We start from the raw sequence: 22556 nt of genomic DNA on the forward strand, positions 1-22556 counted from the left end.
AAGTTAAGACCTTCCTCTACCATCAGACATTTTGCAACATAGGATAGGTGTTTAATCAGGACCTGGGATTTCTTATTGCTGGTTGTTAAAATGGTTTATATGTGTGTATGCATGTGTGTGTTTTTAATTCTTTAATTTTTTTTTAATTTTTAAGGTTTTTAATGTTTGTAAACAGACCAGAGAGCTTTAGCTATTGGGTAGTATAGAAATGTAATAAATGAAGTGAAATGAAAATATCAACCTAATATCAAAGCACAGTAATGCATCAAATAGTGCAAAAACAATACACAATTTAATAAACAATATAGTTCAGTAATATAATAATTCAAGTATAATTTCAGAAAAATCTATACTTTATTTCCATTTAAAGAAGCCTAAGCACAATAAACGAGCAGCATAAAAATATCAGTAACCTAAGTGCAGTACTCCAAAATGTAAAGTGCGACTCAGTGTAAGATTGAGATATTCAGAGAGCTCACCCCAAGTAGGGCATACCAAAATCCAACCCAGCTCCCAGGACCACTCCATAAACCACACAGAGTGTCTGCTCTTATCAGAGACCTCCTTAGCTCTCACTTGGGCGACATAACCATTCTCAGCCTCTCTCATAGAAGATAATACAGTCAGTATTCTTGCAGTTAAGAATCGGTGCCATTACTTCACCCTAGAGCAGCAACTCAAAAACAGGAAGCCCCTTTGGGGTTGCCACTTCAGGGGTGATCTGTGGGGAGCAATCCTATGAGAATACCAAGCCCCTGAAAATGGCTGCTGAGCACTAGCCTAGTACAAGTTGACATAGCCCCTCTGGGATGGGCCTTCCTCACCCGGTCCTGGTGGACAAGACCCTTCTGGGCTCTGCTTGACTTGTGCTGCTGCAAGGAGGAGCAAAGAAAAGGTAGTCTTTTCACACCCTCGCTCTCTCCCTCATTCAAAAGATAAATAATACTAGCCATGTGGTTATCTTACAAGCCTTCTAGGCCAGCCTTTTCGCAACCTGGTTCCCTCCAGGGTATTGCACTATAACTCCCACCATCCCCAGCTACACTTGATGGGACTTCTAGTCCAACGCATCTGGAGGGCACCTGGCTGGGGAAGGCTGTTACAGGCTGTTAAATGAGAAGGCATGCTCAACAATAATTATTTTTCAGTTTGTATTTTATTTAAGCTTGTATTGTATTTATTTTTACAAGTGCACTGCCCTGGGAACCTTGTACTTAAAGGTGGCTTATAAATTTACAAATAACAAATTACATAGGTGTATCAGATAACTAGGGCACTACATCAAATAACAATTTCTTATTCATCATCTCATCTCATTAGAAATGACTTTCCTGACATTTTCTCTTATCAGCTATTTCCTCGACGATGCACGTGGCTGTATGTAATGAACAATTGTTTATTATCAATATCTGGTAAGACCTTCTTTTGAATAATTTGGCATGTAGATGTCTGTGCTTGTAAATGTCATTGTTTAACTTTTTAAAGTATATTTGCCATTTTATTTACAGGTAAAGCTTCTCAGCTTTATTCCCATAATTTGCCAGGATTGTTTGATTATGCACGGCAAATGCAAAAGTTACCTGTTTCTATACCAGCACACAAACTTCCTGACAGAATACTTCCTAGGTAAATATATGTTTGTTTTAGATTCCCATCTTACTTTCCTTTTTACTGGAGTCACAAATGCGGCTCAAAAATGCTAATAAATGACAATTCTTTCTTTTTAAGTAAGTGTTTATGAAATTTAAATCATAAAGGGACCTGTGAGGAGACAGGAAAAGAAGTTGAAAAAACCTAGAAATGTAAAAATACCTAATACAATTTTTAAAAATTGGGTTGTATCCAATTGGTGTCCCTCTGTTAATGGAAGGTTGTGTGATCCAGCAGAGATGCCCACTGGAGGAAGGGAGGGAGAAGGGATTTTTGGCAATCCCCCTGTAGCCCCCTACACCATCACTACCACACCCCCAATCTGCTCCAGAAAGTTGGGGGGGCCATTTAGAACATTGTGGGAGGTGGTGTGGGTGGCTGCAGGGGGGAGAGGAAATCACTGAAAAATTGCCTCCCCCTCTTCCTCCAGTGGGAACCTCCACTGGATCAAAGAGCTGCTGGTAGAGAGACACCAGTTGGATACAATCCATTAAAATGCAAAATACTGGCTTGGATCCACAGAAGTGCCAGCAGAAGCAGGATGGCAGAAGTTGACTTTCCTGTCCACTTGAGACCTCCTGAATGGGGTGGACTGTAGCACAGGGAGAAGGGGGGATCCTTGAAAATCAGGCAGGGGCACCTGACGTCAGCAGGAGCATTTCACTACATGGTAGCCAGAACCTGAAGAGGAATGCCCCAGGAGACTATCCACAGGGGCTGTTCACACAACATGCTAACCCACACTCAGTGGTTGAGTCTGGACTGTTCGTTGAATCATGGTTTATGTTCTCTGAATGCTGCCAGGGTGGCTTGTTAATCATGCAGTGTGGCTGATTTTTCTCGAGCAAGCCACCTTGAGTACCCATGGTTTGTTGTTGGGTTGTTCAGGGTGGTTAACAAGCCACCCTGTGGAAAACGTACTACATTCAGACCACACACGAACCCACAGTTGAGCAAACTACCCATGGTCCAAAACAAACTGAATGTGGGTCAGCATGTTGTGTGGACAGCCCCCATGTAGGTGTTTTTTTTAATATTCAAGACTTCTCAGGTATTCAGAAACATACCGTATTTTCCGGCGTATAAGATGACTTTTTAACCCAGGAAAATCTTCTCAAAAGTCGGGGGTCGTCTTATACGCCAGGGGTCGTCTTATAGGGCGGGTGCTGAAACTTCCGAGCCGGACTGGAGAATCTGTGGTCGCCGCATATGGTGGGGGGAGCTCAAAAACGGCCACGGCCGCATCCCCGCCGTATGTGGCGACCGTATGAAAGCAGCAAGGGCGGCGCTGTACAAGTATGGTAGAAGAAAATCCACTCACCAGGATTCGTGGAAAGAAGTGACTTAACGCGGTCCCGATGACGAGGTGAGGGGGCGCCTCACCGGAAAGGTGTAAGTGAAGGGCGGAGCAAGCTGCAGGCGTCCGGGACGCCCGGGGTATGGAAAAAAGAGGCATGTTTGCACTACCTCTCTGATAGTCTTGGAGACAGGGAGGGCTGGGCAGGCAGGGAGAGCTGACCAATCCAAGCAGGCTTTGTATACAACAACCAGCCAATCGCCAGTAAGGTACATCGCTTGCCATGATATTTTAACTGGAAAAGTTGGGGGTCGTCTTATACGCCGGAAAATACGGTACTAACCTTCAAAAAAAAAAACACAGGCAAAAATCCTGGAAAAAAACCTTTGAATGAGGGCTGCTTATGTGCAATGTGATATGAAAGGAAGAGAACAATAGAAGAAAAAACACCAAAAAGAACATTTCTTTTTCAAAACGTTCCCCGAAAGATTTCTGATAAAATCCCTTCAGGAAAGGCACAAAATAATAAATTTATTTGGAACTGAAAGAGAGCTACCATGAACAGTAAAACAGCATGCGATGTGTGGAGGAAAAGAAGTTTAGGGATCCCAAATTTAATATGGTATTATTGGGCTAACAGGCTGTTATGGGTAATACTGAAGTTTAAATAGCAACGAAGTTAATATTTTTTCCCTGCAGAAGCAACTGGCACCAAAACAGATTAAAAATGTTTACTCTGGTATCAAAAGGTAAAATAAAGTTGTATTCCAAAGCTGAGAACTTTACCATTCATGTTTAGAGATAAGGGATACATGTAAGTAAAAATTAGTGTTTAAAGTTTCTACATTAGCATAATTAATAAAAGATGAGGATTTTAGTTTGGATGGTCATTTAGGCTGTGTTCCATGGAAAGAAAAAGAAATGGATAAATATCAAAGTATAGTAAAAATGCAGTGATGCTAACATATGGAGAATTAATTTATATTATGAAAATAAGATCTGTTTAATACCTGTTTGATGAGACAAATATAATATTAGTTGTGTGAAAACAGAATTTGAGAAATTAGTACAGCAAAGAGAATGTAAGTTAATATCAAAATTATGTAGGATTCTTAATACCTACTTGTTCCAAATAAATGAAGTTAAATGGGGTGTTGTTGTTCAGTCGTTCAGTTGTGCCCGACTCTTCGTGACCCCATGGACCATAGCACACCAGGCCTTCCTGTCCTGCACTCTCTCCCGGAGTGTGCTCAAGTCCATATTCATTGCTTCGGTGATGCTATCTAGCCATCTCATCCTCTGCCGTCCCCTTCTCCTTTTGCCTTCAGTCTTTCCCAGCATCAGGGTCTTTTCCAGGGAGTTTTCTCTTCACATTAGATGGCCAAAATTTATTTATTTATTTATTTATTTATTTATTTATTTATTTATTTATTAAATTTATTAATCGCCCATCTGACTGGTCACCCAGCCACTCTGGGCGATGTACAACCCACCATAAACAATTTAAAACAATAAAATTTTACCATAAATTTTTTTTTAAAAAAAATACCCTAACCCACCCCAAATGCCTGCCTGAACAACCACGTTTTTAATGCACGACGGAAGCTCATTAAAGAGGGGGCATGACGGAGTTCCCTAGGGAGGGAGTTCCACAGAGTGGGGGCCACCACAGAGAAGGCCCTCTCCCTCGTCCCCACCAGTCTAGCTGTCCTGGCTGATGGGACAGAGAGAAGGCCATCCGAGGCTGATCTTGTTAAGCGGCCTGTCTGGTGTTGCTGGAGGCGCTCCTTAAGATAGGCTGGGCCGGAACCATATAGGGTTTTAAAGGTCAAAACCAACACCTTGAATTTGGCCCGGAAAACAACTGGTAACCAGTGCAACTCCTTCAGCACTGGAGTGATGTGATCTCGCCGGCGGCTGCCTTTAATCAGGCGAGCCGCCGCGTTCTGTACCAGCTGCAGTTTCCGAACCGTCTTCAAGGGTAACCCCACATAGAGCGCATTACAGTAGTCTAAATGAGAGGAGACCAGGGCATGTACTACCGATGGGAGCAGATGGTCGGGAAGGTAGGGGCGCAGCCGCCGTATCAGATGGAGTTGATACAGCGCTGTCCGGCTCACAGCTGACACCTGAGCCTCCATGGACAGCTGGGAGTCCAAAATGACCCCCAGGCTGCGGACCTGGTCTTTCAAGGGTAGCTGTACCCCATTCAACACCAGGTCAACATCCCCCAGCTTCCTCTTGTCTCCCACCAAAAGTACCTCGGTCTTGTCAGGGTTGAGCTTCAGCTTATTCCTCCCCATCCAGCCACTCACCGTCTCCAGACATTTGGACAGGGATTCTATGGCCAACCTTGGTGAAGATTTGAATGAGAGGTAGAGCTGAGTGTCATCCGCATATTGATGACACTGCACCCCAAACCTCCTGATGATAGCCCCCAGTGGCTTCACATAGATGTTAAATAGCATCGGGGAGAGGATGGAACCCTGTGGCACCCCACAAGTAAGTGGCCACGGGTCCGAAACCTCCTCTCCCAGTGCTACCCTCTGGTACCTGCCAGAGAGGAAGGACTGGAACCACCGCAATACAGTGTTTCCAATGCCCAACCCCTCCAGGCGGTCCATGAGGATACCATGGTCAACGGTATCAAAAGCCGCTGAGAGGTCGAGGAGAACATATTTGAGCTTCAGTATCTGTCCTTCCAATGAGCACTCGGGGTTGATTTCCTTTAGGATGGACTGATTTGACCTCCTTGCAGTCCAGGGGACTCGTAAGAGTCTTCTCCAGCACCACAGTTCGAAAGCATCGATTCTTCGGCGCTCAGCCTTCCTTATAGCCCAGCTCTCACAGCCATACGTTGCTACTGGGAAAACCATAGCTTTGATTATACGAACCTTTGTCGGCAAGGTGATGTCTCTGCTTCTTACTATGCTGTCTAGGTTGGCCATAGCTTTCCTCCCAAGGAGCAAGCGTCTTTTAATTTCATGGCTACAGTCACCGTCTGCGGTGATCTTGGAGCGCAAGAAAATAAAATCTGTCACTGCTTCCATTTCTTCCCCTTCTATATGCCAGGAAGTGATGGGGCCAGATGCCATGATCTTCGTTTTTTTAATGTTGAGTTTCAAACCAGCTTTTGCACTGTCCACTTTCACCCTCAACAAGAGGCTCTTGAGATCCTCTTCACTTTCTGCCATTAGGGTGGTATCGTCTGCGTATCTGAGGTTGTTGATAATTCTCCCGGCAATCTTAATTCCGACCTGTCCATCCAACAGGATCATCCAACCCGGCGTTTCTCATGATGTACTCTGCATATAAATTAAATAAGCAGGGCGACAATATACCGCCTTGTCGTACTGCTTTCCCAATTTTGAACCAATCGGTTGTTCCATGTCCGGTTCTTACTGTTGCTTCTTGACCCTCGTACAGGTTTCTCAGGAGACTGGTAAGGTGGTCTGGTACTCCCATCTCTTTAAGAATTTGCCACCGCTTGTTGTGATCCACACAATCAAAGGCTTTAGCATAGTCAATGAAGCAGAAATAGACGCTTTTCTGGAATTCTCTTGCTTTCTCCATGATCCAGCAAATGTTGGCGATTTGATCTCTAGTTCCTCTGCCTCTTCGAAACCCAGCTTTGACTTCCGGTAGTTCTCGGTTCACATGCTGCTGAAGCCTAGCTTGTAGGATTTTGAGCATCACCTTGCTGGCACGTGAAATGAGCGCAATTGTACGGTAGTTTGAACACTCCTTGGCATTGCCCTTCTTTGGAACTGGAGTGTAAACTGACCTTTTCCAGTCTTGTGGCCACTGTTGAGTGTTCCAAATGTGTTGGCATATTGAGTGCAGCACTTTAACAGCATCATCTTTTAGGATCTTAAATAGCTCAGCGGGAATACTGTCATCTCTGCTAGCTTTGTTGTTAGTAATGCTTCCTAAGGCCCACTTGACTTCACTCTCGAGGATGTCCGGCTCAAGGTCAGTGACCGCACTATCATGGCTATCAGGGACATTCAGATCTTTCCTGTATAGTTCTTCTGTGTATTCTTTCCACCTCTTCTTAATCTCAACTGCTTCTGTTAGGTCCCTGCCTTCTTTGTCCTTTATCATGCCCGTCTTTGCACAAAACTAGGGATGGGGGAGAATTTCTCCCCGAAACTTCAGGGGGCCGAGTGCCAACGTGTTTGGCCCCCCGAAGTAGTTTTGGGGAGAAATTCTCCGAACCCCCCTCGGGACGGGACTTACCTTTCCCGAATGTCCCTCCCGGCGGCGGGTCCCGGCGGCGGTTCGTCAGGTCTTTGACAGGGGCATAGGCGGCAGCCGGTCTTTCGACAGGCTGCCGCCGCCGCCGCCATTCCAATAAAAGTTAAAAAAAAAAACGCCCCCGTGATAGGCTACGTGACGATTAACATAGCCTATCACGGCTAGATTTGCAGATCTAGCCGTGATAGGCTACGTTAATCGTCACGTAGCCTATCACGGGGGCGTTTTTTTTTTTTAACTTTTTATTTCGCGGCCAGGCGAGGCGCCTCCTCCCCGGCCTGAATTTCGGCCAGGCGAGGCGGGAAGCCTCCCCCCCGGCCTGAATTTCAGCCAGGCGAGGCGGGAAGCCTCTCCCCCCGGCCTGAACTTCGGGGGGAGCAGCGAAGCGCCTCCCCCCCACCGCGAAGCAAGCTGCGAGACCAGGTAAGTGGCTTTCGTGCACCTTTACACAAAACGTTCCCTTGAGATCTCTGATTTTCTTGAGGAGATCTCTAGTCTTTCCCATTCTATTCTTTTCCTCGATTTCTTTGCGTTGTTCATTTAAGAAGGCCTTCTTGTTTCTCCTTGCTATTCTCTGGAACTCTGCATTCAGTTGGATATATCTTCCCTTTCTCCCTTGCTTTTCGCTTCCCTTCTTTTCTCAGCTACTTGTAAAGCCTCATCAGACAGCCACTTTGCTTTCTTGCATTTCTTTTTCTTTGGGAAAATGGGGTAGATACATAAAAATTACAATTCTTGAAGAGCAAACATTTTTATTTACAAAACTATTTTGCTTTTCTGTTGCCACTAATTGTCTAGAGAATTGCTGTGTTATTTTTAAATGATTCAAAAAATGCTAATAAAGTAGAAAAAAGAAAAATAGAAAAAAGACTATGATTATCAAAGGTTATGGGGGAGGGATTGGCCTCTTCCCTCCCTCACTTTCAACAAGGAAAAAAAAGTCTCTGCAAGGCAGCACAAGGAAGAGAGGGAATCTTATGGCATGGTGAGGGTATTAAATCCTCTCCACATGCTATCCCACTCAAATTGATGTTTGGCTGTGGACCCTCCTGCACCCCTTAGATTTGGGGCTGGCAATACAGCATTTTGGAGGGCAGGTTTAACCCATTCAACCCTGAATGCCATATCTTTCAGATCATGATCCCCCTCCCCCTCGTCCCATCTCACTAACACTCCCCTCCGCCCAGCAATTGATTTGGAGCAGAAGGGAGGCTGGGCTCCACCACAGGACCCCAACTTGAGGTTAATTTGTACTTTTCTTTATATATTCTAGGAAGTTTGCAGTTTCTGCAAAAATCCCAGACACCAAATGGTGTCAGAAGTGTTGTGTGGGTAAGTAAAGATACTGTCCAATAATCTCACTGCATAAATCTCTTCTGGTAATTTGTGCCCGCATGTCATGGTACCAAAATGGTTGGCTTGGAATGTCATATTTGTAACCTTCGGACCTATTCCCATTATTTATTGGTATTTATCAGATGACTACTTACTTTGGATAGCGATATGTTTTAGGAATATATGTTTAATCTTTTAACTGTCTGGGTTCTGGTCTATGTGGATTCTAAGTTCAGCATATCTCACCCCATGTGCTAGCTTGAAAGTGCACAATCAGGGATATAAAGAGGAAAGTCCTACAGCTCTCTGCAAATCAGTAGGTGGTGGCAGCTGGTTATTTTGGGGAGTACTAGGGAAAGTCTGGACCTAGTGACCTCTAGGGGGCAGGGCTTATAGAGGATCCCTAGGTATGTCAGTCCTCTTGCAATTTTCCCTGGATTCCACATGTTGCCATCAGCACACATTAATACATCAAGGCTAGGTGGAAAGAAAGAGAAAGTGTGGGAGTATCAGGCTTTGATACTAGTTTTCCTCTCTGTGCAGGTAATCTCCTTAACTCCCAAGAGCTATAAAACAGCATTCCCTCCAGATATGTTGGACTGCAATTCCCATTGTTCCCAGCCAACATGGCCAACAAATCTGGAGGGCACCAGGGTTGGAAGGCTGATATAAAGTCATTCGTATCAGCCTTTTGAGTTCTCTACGTGAACATGTTCCCTTTGTCTCGTCACAGAGCACATATAGCCAAAAGCCTACAACAGTAAAATTTGTGGCAGGTTTAAAAGCCACCATCAGAGTAAGCTAGCACCTCATCACAATTCTGGCTTCGAACAAATTCGTTTCTAAGCGAGGCCAGCACAATCTATAGCCTATGGACCAAACTTGAAAATTTCAAGTTCTAAAAGACGTAAGAGATAGATGAGGCAAACAAGCACTTGCTTAATCAGTCTGAAGTTGTTTAAGAATAAGGGCTTCATTATTAATTAGTAACAGTGTTGTAATATATCAGTATTAACTTATATAGCATTGTTATTCAATGCCATCTACATGGTGCTTCACAAAGAACGATAAGGTGAGTCCCTACTCATGGGGCTTACAACCTAAAAATAAACACAAGGGAAAAAGGAAGAGGAGGGCAATGGAGATGGAGATAAGCAGAAAAAGAATATGTGATGCTTGCATGTACTCTGGCTTAGTTACAATAAGCTATTTCGGACTTGGGTAGGGCAGATACCTGCAGCCCTCCAGCTGTCGTTGGACTACAGCTCCAGTCACCCCTGACCCTTGGTCATTCTGGCTGGGTCTAAAAGGAGCTGGAGCCCAGCAACACCTGAAAGGCCAGAGGTTCCCCATCCCCTGATCGAGGAGGCCAATCCAAAGGCTTCGTGGAAACGGTGAGTTTTGAGGACCGGTTGAGAGGGAGGGAAGGAGGGAGGTGGTCTCATGGAGGCATTCTGAGAGGCAGTTCCAGCAAGGGAGAAAGGATAGCATCATTTCAGGGAGCAGGAGTCATTCAGGTAGCTGAGGGTGGTGAAGCTGGGCAAGGGATAATGCGGGAGGCGAGGCAATGGAGGATTTTGAAGCCCAAAAGCTTGTGCAGGATCTGAGAGCAGATAATAATGTTCAGAAATGTCGAAGAAATTGCCAAGTAACACAGTGGGACTTCTGAAATTATTGACAGTGTCTGACCTGTATTTCCAGTAAAGTTTCCCTTCTTCCTGGATGGTATTATGAAATGTAATCTTACCATTGTGCATATAGCCCTGTGCACACGTGGCTCTGACATTTTAGAGCCTACGTGGGCTGGAGATTGGGATTGTGCCATCACACCTGACTTTCATACATTGGGTATTGCATTGAAATAAGGGATCTGTGCAGGTAGGCCTAATTTGTCTGTAACCCTCTCAGAAGCAGAGCAGGTGGGGGAAGAATTGTTTGTTCAGAGGCCCGTATTCAGAAGTGATGCTCAAGGCGAGGATATTAAACATGCTGGCACAATCTTGATGCTCCACCATGCATAGGATCTACTACACAGTTACAGTGATGGAGGTTGTGCATGTAAGATACTGACTATTGTACAACTAGTGTTTTAATTCCAATGCCTGGAGAAATACAGTCCCCCAGTAAACTGCGGTTTATTTTCTGTATTTGCTAGCAGTAGTTTAAACCTATTCCCAGATGAGACAAAATATCCCACAACAACTGTTCTGGCCTGCAAAAACTTGAAACGGACCTTGAGCCAGTGGTAACCATGGCCTGAAGCTTGTCATCTTACTGAGATACATTTTCTCCCTTTATGCTAAATTCTGGATTTAATCCACAAAAAGTCCTGTGCTAGTGTCACCGCCATATACAGGCAGCGGAGTCCTAGCAAACATGGAAGACAGATACCCATTCCCTGCCAGGCGATTTTGCAAAAACAGGATCTGCATGCCAGGAATGAGGAAGTGCTTGTGAAAGTTCCAGGGCTATCTCATCTTATTCCCGTATTTGTTATGGCTTTGGGGGCTTTGCTGGTGCACCGCTTGAAGAGAAACACATCGGTGCAGAATCATAGGTCTTTTGTGGGTCAGGCCATAAAACATATTTACGTTTTGTATGTGCTTTACTCTAAGATGCTTTATAATGTTTCTTTTGTAGTGAGGAATCCTTACTCAGGACACAAATACCTTTGTGGGGCACTACAGTCTAGTATTGTTCTATTAGAGTGGGTTGAACCAATGCAGAAATTTATGTTAATCAAGGTAAGTTCTCTTTCAAAAGTTTCCCTAATCCAAGAATTACTCACAGCAGAATTTTTAGCTACCAAACTGAAGGTTTAATAAGATCTGTTTGTTGTTTTTGTTGTTGTTGTTGTTTTTCCATCTCTCTTAAAAAGAACAACCTTAGGGCAGTAAGTTAAATCTATGAAATCTTCCCATTGAACAATCAATGACTACAGTCTAAAGCAAAACACAGTCTAAGAGCAGAGTATCAACCTACCCTCAGATGCCTGCCAGAACAGATGGGCTCTACATGCCTTTCTAAAAATCAAAAAGGAGCATGCTCTCAGGCAACTTATGCCAACTTCTCAGGGCCACAGCAAAAAAGGTCCTGCAACTGTACTAGCCACCCTTCATGTGGAAATGAAGCAGGATCTGTTCCACTGATTTTAAGAGGAAGAGGGACTCCTGCATGTTAGTTTGTGTTTTGAAAGACATTTTAAGCTGCAATCCTATACCCCATCAGTTGGCCTCAGACAGGCTGTTGGATGTTGCAGAAGTGCTGCTCCATGAGCAGGGCAGTAGTTATGCCCTGGAGGAACCCCTAGTATGCCAGCATAGATGAATATTCAGCAACAGGAGAGAAAATGGGTGTTGCAAGGTCAGATCAGAGGAGTCCTGCAATCCAAAGCTCCTTCATTCCCTTGACACCCCGCCAACAACGGCAACAAACTACACCAGCCCTGGAGCTGGCATAGTGATTTTTCTCTCCCAATGGTGTCAGTGGAAGGGGATTTTCTTTTCTTTTTAAAAATGGAAGAGTGGAGAGGAAATCTTCCCTCCCACCTTTTGCTGTGGGTGGCACAAGCTGGTAGGGCTCTGGAAGCAGCAGCTCCTCTGCCATGGATTCACACCTCACCCCCAGATTGCTCTGTCCATGTAGTTCCTGATGTGAATTCAAGTGGCTATGGTCATGGTAGATCAAGATTCCTGCTAGTGCAGCAGGTAGCCAGTAATTGGGGGTCTTTAGTGTTTAAAGACCTTCCACCCAGTGATCTCACTGGTTCTGTGCTGAGGAGAACTACAGGAAATGCTTTTGGATGGTGGTGTTTCTGAACTAACAGCAATGGCAAAATCTACATGCAAACCTATTTTATTCTAGGATTCTGTTTTTTATTCTGTTGTTAAAATAATAATGTTTAATGGTATTATTCAAACACTGCCATAACTTCTTTCAAGCTAACACTTTTTTTAATTTAGCACATAGACTTTCCTGTACCTTGTCCACTGAGATTGTTTGAAATGCTGGTAGTACCTGAACAGGAATTCCCTTTAGTTTGTGTTGGTGTAACTAAAGGGAGAGACTTCAATCAGGTGGTGAAGTTTGAAACTGTCAACCCAAATTCTACCTCTTCGTGGTTTACAGAAACAGGTTTGTGAATTACATTGATCAGTTTTCCTAATACAGTTATCCAACTTAGTTAGAGCATCATCTATAACAGCAGTGGGCAACTTGTGGCCCTCCAGATCTTTTGGCCTGCAACTCCCATTAGCCCTAGCCAGCATAGCCAATGGAGAGGGATGATGGGACTTCTGGCCCTCCAGATGTTTTGGCCTACAAATTGCCCACCCCTGACCTATAACAACAGATCTGACTATTTTTTAGTAGATTCCATTTTGATGGATTCTAGAGTGCAGTTTTCTGGTTTGCTTTTTTAGTCTAAACACTTTCAGATTCAGGATGCATAATGCTCTCATTCGTGGGTGGCTTATATAAAGGCTTCTATGCTTCTTTATGCTTCTCTTGGTGTAGCATTGGTTCTGTTAGGTTTTCAAATTAGACATATTTTGGAGCTCCTGTGTCCTGTTTAGCTTGGCCCTTAGAGTTGATTCATACCAGTAAATGGATTGCTCAGTGTCATGCCACTTGACAAGTTCTATGAAAGCCCTGGGGTGGTTCCTCTGTGGTGACCTTCACACTTCCAAGTTGCATCATTCGATTTCTCACAGCGAAGGACCAAACAAGATGCAACATCAGGAAATTCGTAATCACGTATCCCGCTGTTTTCTCAAAATGGTAAATGCAGCCACAGTGAGCAGTGCAGGGGAATGGTTCCAATTGGGGCCATGACACTGGGGGAGAGTTCATTTAACCATCTTCCCAATCTGAAACCCCCCACCCACCCCCGCAGCATTGCTGTTTGCCCTTTAGGGAAGATTTACAGGGAGCTTTAACAATTTATTCATTTATTTAATGGAATGTATGCCTCCACTATAAAGTGGTTTACAAGTCAAATGTTAAAATACATCATAATAAATACAAAACATATCAGATAAAACTTTGAAAACAAAAAACTTAAAACACAGTAGTTAACAAACTAGGCACCCCAATCAATCAGGGAATGCCTGGGTAAAGAGATGGGTGTTTAACAGACACCTATAGCACATTACAGGTGGCACCTCCCAAATACCAGGGGGGAGGGCATTCCAGAAAGTGGGTGCCATCATGGAGAAAGCCTGCTTCTGGGTTGCCACCAGATGGCAATCTTCCGGTCAGAGTACAACCAGCAAGGCCGCCTCCAATGATCTTAGCAATTGCACAGGTCTATAGTGGGAAGGCAGTCTACCATGTAACCTGGTCCTAAGTTGTTCAGGGCTTTATAGACGAGAAGCAAGACTTTGAATTTGGCTTGGTGGCTAATGGGCAGTTAGTGCGGTTGCTTCAACACCAGTGTAATTTGTGCAGAGGCAGGCCCCCCAATCAATATCCTGGCCACTGCATTCTGCATCAGACCAAGCACAAAGGCAGCTCCATAGAAAGAGGATTACAGTAATCTAAACATGGTGTTACCAATGCATAGACTACAGTAGCCAGACTATCTCTGTCCAGGAAAGGGAGTAGTTGACATTTGACCAAGTGAAGCTGGTAAAAAGCGCTCTTTGCCACAAAAGTCACTTGGGCTTCTAATGATACTGATGTATCCAGGAGTATCCCCAAAGTACATACCTATTCTTTCTGAGGGAGTGCAGTCCTTTTTAGAACAGGCAAATTTCCGAATTCTCATACCTGGGAACTGCCCACCCACAGAGGCCCTCAGTCAACCCATTACTATGTCCAAGTGCAGGTTCAGAGAGGGATGTATGAGAATTTTATTTCAGTGCCCCATTCGCAACCTTGAATGCAAATGGGAGTGCATGTTCTCCAAAACTGTTAGCAAATTCCTGAACTTGCATTTGCAAAATGCACACTTTAAAACATGCACAAGTTAAATTGTGCAAAGTGAGCATTTTTAAAAAATGCACGCTTTTCAATATTTGCATTTTCATACTTTAATGGGGGGAGAGAAAGTGCATACTTCAAAAAATGCAATTTAAAATGCACATTTTTAAGTTGTGCATTTTTACACTTTAGTGAATGGGGGGGAAGTGCACACTTTTCCTGTTCGAACAAACCCAAAAAACATCACCAATGAGAACAGGGGAAAGCTGAACCGAGCTTTGAAATAAAGTTCAGACTATTTCAGCAATCTCAAGCATCCCTGGTTCTCCTATTCCTAGTTCAAAATGTATATGGCCTCTCTTGATTCAGACATCACAGAGAAATAGTGCGGGGTTTTTACTGATGACACTGCCCCAAACTGCTCCTAAAGGGATTTATTCACATAGCACCAAACCAATTAGTATCATATGTGCATGGGTTCTAAAAGAAGAAAAATTACCCTGCAAGTTTAATTTCTTATACAGTTAGAATAGTTAATTATTTGAATTACAGAGCATATACCTTGAGTTAATATTTACACATGAATGTAAACTAATCTTGTTTTTGTTGTTGTAGATACTACACAGACAAATGTTGTTCATGTAACACAATTGGAGAGAGATACCATTTTAGTCTGCTTGGATTGTAAGTGACGTGTGATCTAGATATACATATTCAAAATGATTTAAGAAAAACTGCTGAATGATATGTGATGTTTGTTTTTCAGGCTGTATAAAAATAGTAAATTTGCAAGGCAGATTAAAATCTAGCCGAAAACTGTCTTCAGAACTCACGTTTGATTTCCAGATTGAATCAATAGGTAAGTAAGAGTTAGCCTTTATACTTCATCAAGTATCTCCTCTAGTATATCACTGTATTATGTAATATATAAATGAAAATGTGGGGTGGGAAGATGCACAGCGTTCGGTCTTCTGTCTTTTATGAGACACCGTTCCTTTTAGATATTTCTGAAGACAGGTGTAATTTAAAAAGCCAGTTAGGACAAAACATACATTCTCTCTTTTAAAAGGTGCTGGATGCATACCACTTTAAAAACAAACAAGAAGATCAAGGGCAAAATAAAAATGTTTGACTAAAACACTGTTTGCAAAAGATATTATTGGATAAAATCCCAGTTTATAAAATTCAAACCTTTAATATCCCTGGAAATAGGAATAACATGTACAAAGGTATAATATATAGAGATGGTATCTGGGGTTTGTAATGAGTTCCAGTGTTAATTCCTGTGGGTTCTCGTATGTTACTCATGTATTTCTTCTCTTCCAACTCTAATTTCCTGGATTTATGGATTTTTGAAAAATGATTAGTTAATACCTTATCTTTGTTGTTGTATCAACATAAAGTAGCTAGTGTAGTGTTAAATGTGAGTTTTTGCCATTTATCATTTAGATTCCCCCTATGTCTTGGACATGTAGGATTGTATCCAGAGTTACATGTGTGTCCCTGCCCCCTCCTCTCCATGGCAGCCCATGCAAACTCCCCAAAATGCTACACAAAGGTCGAGGGACCCTGTGGGGTGTTGAGGGGGAAGGGGGGGGCCCTGAAAATCACGTGGAGGCTCACCTGTGAGGAGAATAAAAGCTTCTGCTTTCACTTTTGACTAAATCACAGTGTCCTGTTATGTACAAAACACAGTGTCCTGAACTGGGGCCATTGGTTTCTGTTAGGGTTAAGCTTTTTAAATTATTTCTTGATTCCACCTAAAGCTGCAGCCCTGCACTTATTCAAATGTATATGGAATCAATACAATTTGCATTCAGATATAAGTGTATGGCTACAGTCTGCAGAAAGCTAACTTGTATTGTCTCTTCCTGCCAGTTTGCTTGCAAGATAGTGTTTTGGCTTTCTGGAAGCATGGAATGCAAGGCAGGAGTTTCCGATCAAATGAGGTAAATATTGCAAGACGGAATAAAAATCAATTACATTCTGTTTGAATTGTCTTGAAAAATACTCTTAAAGGCAAGATTGCTGTTCTTCTTAGTATCCATAATTAACATTTCAGTCTTTAGATGATTTTACAAAATACAATCAGTTGTCTCTTAATTCTTTTCCCTAAAAAAAATGGCTGTGTAGCATAGTGATCAAAGGAATGAGCTGGAAATTCCCAGCTCATAGCTCATCTGTGACCTTGCTGGGTAGCCATCAACAATCTCTCAGACTTAGACACCCCATCTAAAAACTATAGGGGTGGTAGTACAGATATATAAGAAAGGGATTGTTTGGATTACTAGACTCTGTGTAAAACACTTTGAGCATGTAGTATTTATATATAGGATTTTCCCTGAAGTAATAATATTAAAGGGGGGCACTCTTTAGCTGCCTTTTTTTTAATTGATCAGTATCATTGAACCCTAATATATATCTAGTTAGAGTAATTTTACGTAATGCTGCAGAACAAAATCCTTGCAAAATATCATTCATTTAAGCATTTGTTTATTAAGCACTTAATACTCTGCAAAGTATTTGTTTGGCTTTTTGAATAGATCACACAGGAAATTTCTGACAATACGAGAATATTCAGACTCCTTGGATCTGACAGGTAGGCTCATTCCCAGTCATAACGTATTTCAACAAGAGTAGAAACTTTTCTTCAGGTGGGGATGGAGAAGAGTGGGAGCAAGCTAATCATGAGGCTCAGGGCCAGCGTCAGGGGTGAGCATATCAGGGCAGCTGGCAAGGGTACACTGCTGCTGAGGAATAGCAGGAGCCACTGCCACCTAATCACTTTCTTGCCCTTTGCTGTGGGGCAGCAGTGAAGATTGGGCCTGATAGACAAGGGGTGTCGAGCTCAGGCCTGCCGACCAAATCTGGCACACCTGAGGTCCCAGTCTAGGCCCGGGGGTGGGGGTGGACAGAGAGGGGCCCAGATGACAGCACTTCCTTTCCCTGGTCCCATCCCCTTTTCCCCCAACTGCTGATTGTTCGGTGGTTTCCAAGCTTTTACATGTTTTTTCCCCCATTCTAAAAGGTTGAAATACCTCTCCTAAGGCTTAGTTAGGAGCAGTAAGAGCATTAAGCTAAAATATGCTGTTAGTTTTGTTAATTCTAGCCCTGCCCCTTTGCCCCTACCCACCACTGAAACCTGGCCCCTGAGAGTTTCTCCACAATTTAATTTGGCCCTCAGGCTGACAGGCGGTTGACACCTCTGTAATAGACCCAAGCCCGCCATCATTCAGAGACAGAGTGTGCACAAGCAGCACCGTGACATCTGAGCTTTGCTCACATGAGCAAAGTGAGTAATCATTGGCAACTGGATCTGCTCATTCCAGCACCAAGGGAGAAGCACCCCCACCCCCCCATGGCCTTCTGCCTTGATACCACCCCCACAATCTGAAGCTGGGCCTTGCTAAGGTTATAATGAGCAATGGCTTGATGTAGCTATCATCATCATCATTATTGCATATTCTTTTTTTTCTAGAGTTGTAGTACTGGAGAGTAGGCCAACAGATAACCCTACTGCCAACAGTAACTTATACATCCTAGCAGGACATGAAAACAGTTACTGAGAGGCTACACGCATGGCAATTTAATCATGATAAGAATACACTACTGCTTCAACAATTATGGATGGCTGAAATTGCACAAAAACTGCAGTACCCCAACTTCAGTTGCTTTGTAATTTATTGTGATGTACGAGAGAACGAGTGAGAGGAAAAACGTTTGCCTGAATGGACATGGTTAGCACATTTATAACCATAGAAGTGCTCGAGTCACCTTTATGTAATCTTTGTACATATATGCAGTATTTTTCAGTGAAATGTATTGCTGAAGGCCTCCCTTGATTTTATGTAGATAATGGTCAGAATGTCTTAACTGTACAGATGTGTAAAGATCACTGAGGACATTTGGGGTACTATTTTAAGGACTGTTCAAGAATTGGATGCTAGCGATAAACACAGTGCATTTAAATAACACTATTGTATTTTATTATGTAATTTACTAATACAAATAAATCTTACCTTTTAGACATTGTAACCAAGGCTGTAATCCTATTACAATCTTGTTTTTAATTTTATGCAAGAACACTGGTGTTTTGGTTGCACAAAGTATTCATATGTGATGTATTTAGTCACACAAGTAAGCTGTGACTTTGTGGATATGATTTGGGCGTTATAATTTTAGTTTATTTGGGTAGTTTTCTTTGTGAAACCAGCCAATTGAACACCTGTATTTTTATATTTAAGGAAAATTCTCTTAATTATTTTCTGTGCTTGGAAAAATACATATTTTGGAATGGGAATAAATCCCAAATAGTGGTACCTTGGCATAATTATAAATATATAAAATGATAAAATAAGCATTATTCTGAGTTTGTGTTAACCAGTGCCACACACATCATGCAGCCACCGCCACCCCCAAAATACTGTATTCCACATTGTGGAAGTGGTTGAAATTTTGGGGGCTAGATCAAGATAACTATGTGCAAAAGGCTGCTGCACACAATTAGTGCCCTGTGCAGTACTTTACTGATATCCATTAACACTTTCATTAAAATGAAGGTATACATTTTCCCCTTATTGACATGTGGATAACAGACTTGACAGGACAGAATGAGTAGTATCCACAATGAATTGCCGTTGTACCCATTTGGATCTGCAGAGTTCCTATGGCAGTTCTCATAGGATAACTGTGTATCGTGGGATTCCATACTGGTTTCACGCATGCAGAAAGCAGAGCAGTCGATCTACTCTGGTTTATGTGGTGGGATCTCATAGACCAGGGGTTCTCAAGCTGTGTTGCAGGGAATCTTGGAGTTTCTCAGAGACTTAGTGGGGGGCTTCTCAATGAGAAGATGACTAATAGCTGAAAGTCTTCCTGAAAGACAGTGTGCTTACCCCTGCAGGTTTTTCCCCTACCATGAGCAGTTACAGGGAAAATAGGATGGGCTCTCACTTCATTCAGGGTGATACTAAGGTCCAACAAGCATGGCCAGCAGCCCCTGGGAACAGGAGTACGCACCCTATACAATACCCAAGAATCTTCTGCAACAATAGAGGGGATGCCTTAGCAGACAAGTTATTTCTCTGAAGGCAGGAAACCCACTGCCATACAGGGATGCACATACAGGACAGTTGCTCTGCATATAGAAAAGAGTTGCTGGATGGGATATTTGTCTCAATTCGATCTGTTTGGGGGGGTTTGCTTTTTAAAAAAAGTATGTTTGGCCTTATTATATTTTCACATTTTTCCTCTCAATGTCTTAACATCTGGCCAAAATGATTTAGTTACTACCTCACACAAGCAATTTAAATGGTTATTAAACATTACAGGAATTTTAGTTTTGAGTAAAACTGTTTTTGATTGTTTTCCAGTGCAGTATGTAAATGCCAAGATTTAGAAAAGTGCACATAATGGCTTTTTTGGTATATGTTCTTTATACTGTGATATAAAGTAAGAACAAACTACATTACAAGTGATTTATGGTCTGTATCAATGTTGTTGGTAATGCTTTTGATTATTTCCTAATGTATATAATGTAAAATAAACTTTTTTAACATGTTTGTTGTACATGTGGATACCACCTGCGCTCATTTTCTGATTAAATTAAAGTTCTGCTGATTGGGGAAAAGTGTGTCTTAACTGAAATTGATTTTAATTACAATTAACATGTAGAAAGACTAAAAGTGAATTTAGTTACTAGGATTATTAATTTCACATTGACTTGGTTTGTACATGACAACCCAGTGTATGGGTTGTTGTTGAATCGTGGGTTCTTGTTACATGTGAACCCCAGTCTTTTTGTACCTGAGTCATTGGTGGATCTCAAGGTTTTAACATGAAAAGAAAATCCTAGGAGGACTAAAGTCTGCCCACCCCAATGTATAAATATCATTGTCATTTTCTCTTGTATTTAGGATTGTGAGATTTGTCTCCACTATTTTGCATACTTTAAGCAGTTAAAGTTAGTTAGAAAATATAATTGTATTATTTTATAATCATCTGATACCAAGGCCTTTGCATATTCTGTTCAAGACATCTGTGTGCTCAGAAGTGCTTTTGTGGGTTGCCCCATTCATTCTAAGAGAGGAAGCTAATCCCTCTTTGCAAGGGAATGAACAAATCAACTCATTTGGCACCTGGAACAGATTACAAGATGGAGGTGACAGAGTAAGTTGAAATCTTTTTAGCAGGACAACTTGGCAATGACATTTTTTAAAAAGGGGTACCCATATGTCTAGCCCTTCTACCCAGATGGAACACTCATAACAAATTTTAAAGTCCCCTATATACATAATAATACTGGAGCCAAATATGCCTAGATATAAGCTGAGTTAGTCATTAAAGCAATAATTAATCTCGTTAAGCAATATTTTTATCCATTTGAATCTCTTGGACTCCTTTCCCCTGGCTTTGCAGTCTGTGTCCCAACACTTGTCAGCTGGGCTTCAGCTTTTGTGGGTAGTCATGGCCCCTTTCCTGCATATGGCTGTCCGGTGCAAAGGCCTGTTGCTCTAATCTGATGGTAACCTAACATCTCACAAGTTTAATGGTATGGATAGCAAATAATATATTGTCCGTGGGACTACACTTGAAGAATATTTCAAAGCATAGCCAAGTGCAGCAGCCCACTGCTGGAAATTATAGGTCTACACTGGCTCTTATCTTGTGAACTGAAGGTGCTGTGTTTGACTTGGAAGTATGCAATTGCTTGAGGCCTGCATAAATAAGCCACCACCCCTTATATCAGGGTGGACAACTTGTGGCCTGCTATATGCTTTGGCCCACAACTCCCATCATTCCTCACCATTGGCTATGCTGGCTAAGGCTGATGGGAATTGTAGGCCAAACACCTGGAGGACCACAAGTTGCTTTATGCTATACTGTAAAAGTAGGAGACCAGTGGCCCACCCAAGTTTTGGACTACAACTCCCATCATCCCTGACCATGATGGCTGTGGCTGATATGGAGTCCAACAATAGCTTGAGGGCCACAGGTTCTCCACCCTGATCTACTGTGGTCACTCTTGTTTTGCTTACTGCACGCCTAATGCATGTTTTACTTGAGTATTGTTTTAGCCTCTTGCGTCTCTGAAGGCTCAAAATGTCTAATAACACTTACAATATAGTACTTCTATTGGCCAATCAGTAACTTAGTTCTCTGGGCAGTTTTCACGAAGATAAAATGCTATATTAAAAAGATCATTTTAAAAATTGCAGCATAAAATTTCCAGTTGCAAGAGAACTAAAACTAAATTCACAGTATAACTAAAAATATACAGTATACAAGTGGGGGTGTGGAATCAGATTTTAAGATCACAGATTTTAAAAGCTTGGGAGAATAAAAAGGTCTTCACCTGACCAGAAAATACCATCAAGGTGTCAGGCAAGTCTCTTTGGGGAGGCTTTTTATAGCCAGGGTCCGACCACCAAGAAGCTTCTCTCTAGTAGCCACCCATCTCACCTCACTTGGCGAGAGCGCACCGCAGGGCTGCTGAAGGATTTTAAAGTTTAGGCAGACACGTATGGAAGAAGGCAATCATTCAAGTAACCTAACTAGAGACATTTATAATGAAGTCATTAACTGAAGAATGCACCTTGTTGCCTGCATAGTTTTTGTCCAATAATAAAGATCTTCCAAATGGGAATAGGAATCTTTTAAAGCTAAAAGCAGCATCAACCACAATTTTAAAAGCAGAAGATAAATATAAAAGCAGCTAAAAAATCTGATCAGCTAAAAACACATGAGGACAATTTTAAATGCAGCTTTAAACATCATTAGAAGTAAAACTAGCAGCAGCTAAAAAGAGGCCTGAGAAGAAAAAGATCTCCCGGTGCCAGAAATTCAACAAAGTAGGTGGCAAATTGGGCCACTCTAGGGAGGGCATTCCACAATTTGAGAGCTTCCACAGAAAAAGCCTGTAATGAGAGGCACCCAACAAATCTCATTATATGGGGACACTTGGAGCAGGGCCTCAGATGATGGAAAGAGGTGGTCTTTCAAATACTGTGGCCCCAACCTGTGAAGGAATTCGTAGGTTAACACTAATAGTTTGAATTGGGCCTGGAAATGAAATGGGAGCCAGTGAAAATTATAC

General features: G+C 42.4%; 1 protein-coding gene across 9 annotated transcripts in view; it reads left to right on the forward strand.

The window, feature by feature from the left end:
* The window catches only part of MAP4K3 (mitogen-activated protein kinase kinase kinase kinase 3), an 88552-nt gene extending 68466 nt beyond the window's left edge, over positions 1–20086 (forward strand). For 7 of the 9 annotated variants that reach the window (XM_084829124.1, XM_084829128.1, XM_084829125.1 and 4 more), the window contains 10 exons: positions 1352–1412; positions 1509–1626; positions 8478–8536; positions 11180–11283; positions 12502–12673; positions 15077–15145; positions 15228–15320; positions 16340–16410; positions 17005–17060; positions 17940–20086. In XM_084829124.1, the coding sequence (XP_084685250.1) occupies positions 1352–1412; positions 1509–1626; positions 8478–8536; positions 11180–11283; positions 12502–12673; positions 15077–15145; positions 15228–15320; positions 16340–16410; positions 17005–17060; positions 17940–18027 (891 nt within the window). In that variant the 3' untranslated portion in view covers positions 18028–20086. Of the gene's footprint in view, positions 1–1351; positions 1413–1508; positions 1627–8477; positions 8537–11179; positions 11284–12501; positions 12674–15076; positions 15146–15227; positions 15321–16339; positions 16411–16981; positions 17061–17939 lie in introns of all 9 variants that reach the window. The other 2 variants (XM_084829126.1, XM_084829130.1) reach the window with 1 other exon arrangement.
* Positions 20087–22556: the final 2470 nt, after the last annotated feature.

Source organism: Heloderma suspectum, chromosome 1 (assembly GCF_057233095.1).
Source record: "Heloderma suspectum isolate Gila_16-S chromosome 1, 16-S_ref, whole genome shotgun sequence".
In the NCBI taxonomy this organism is placed as follows: Eukaryota; Metazoa; Chordata; class Lepidosauria; order Squamata; family Helodermatidae; genus Heloderma; species Heloderma suspectum.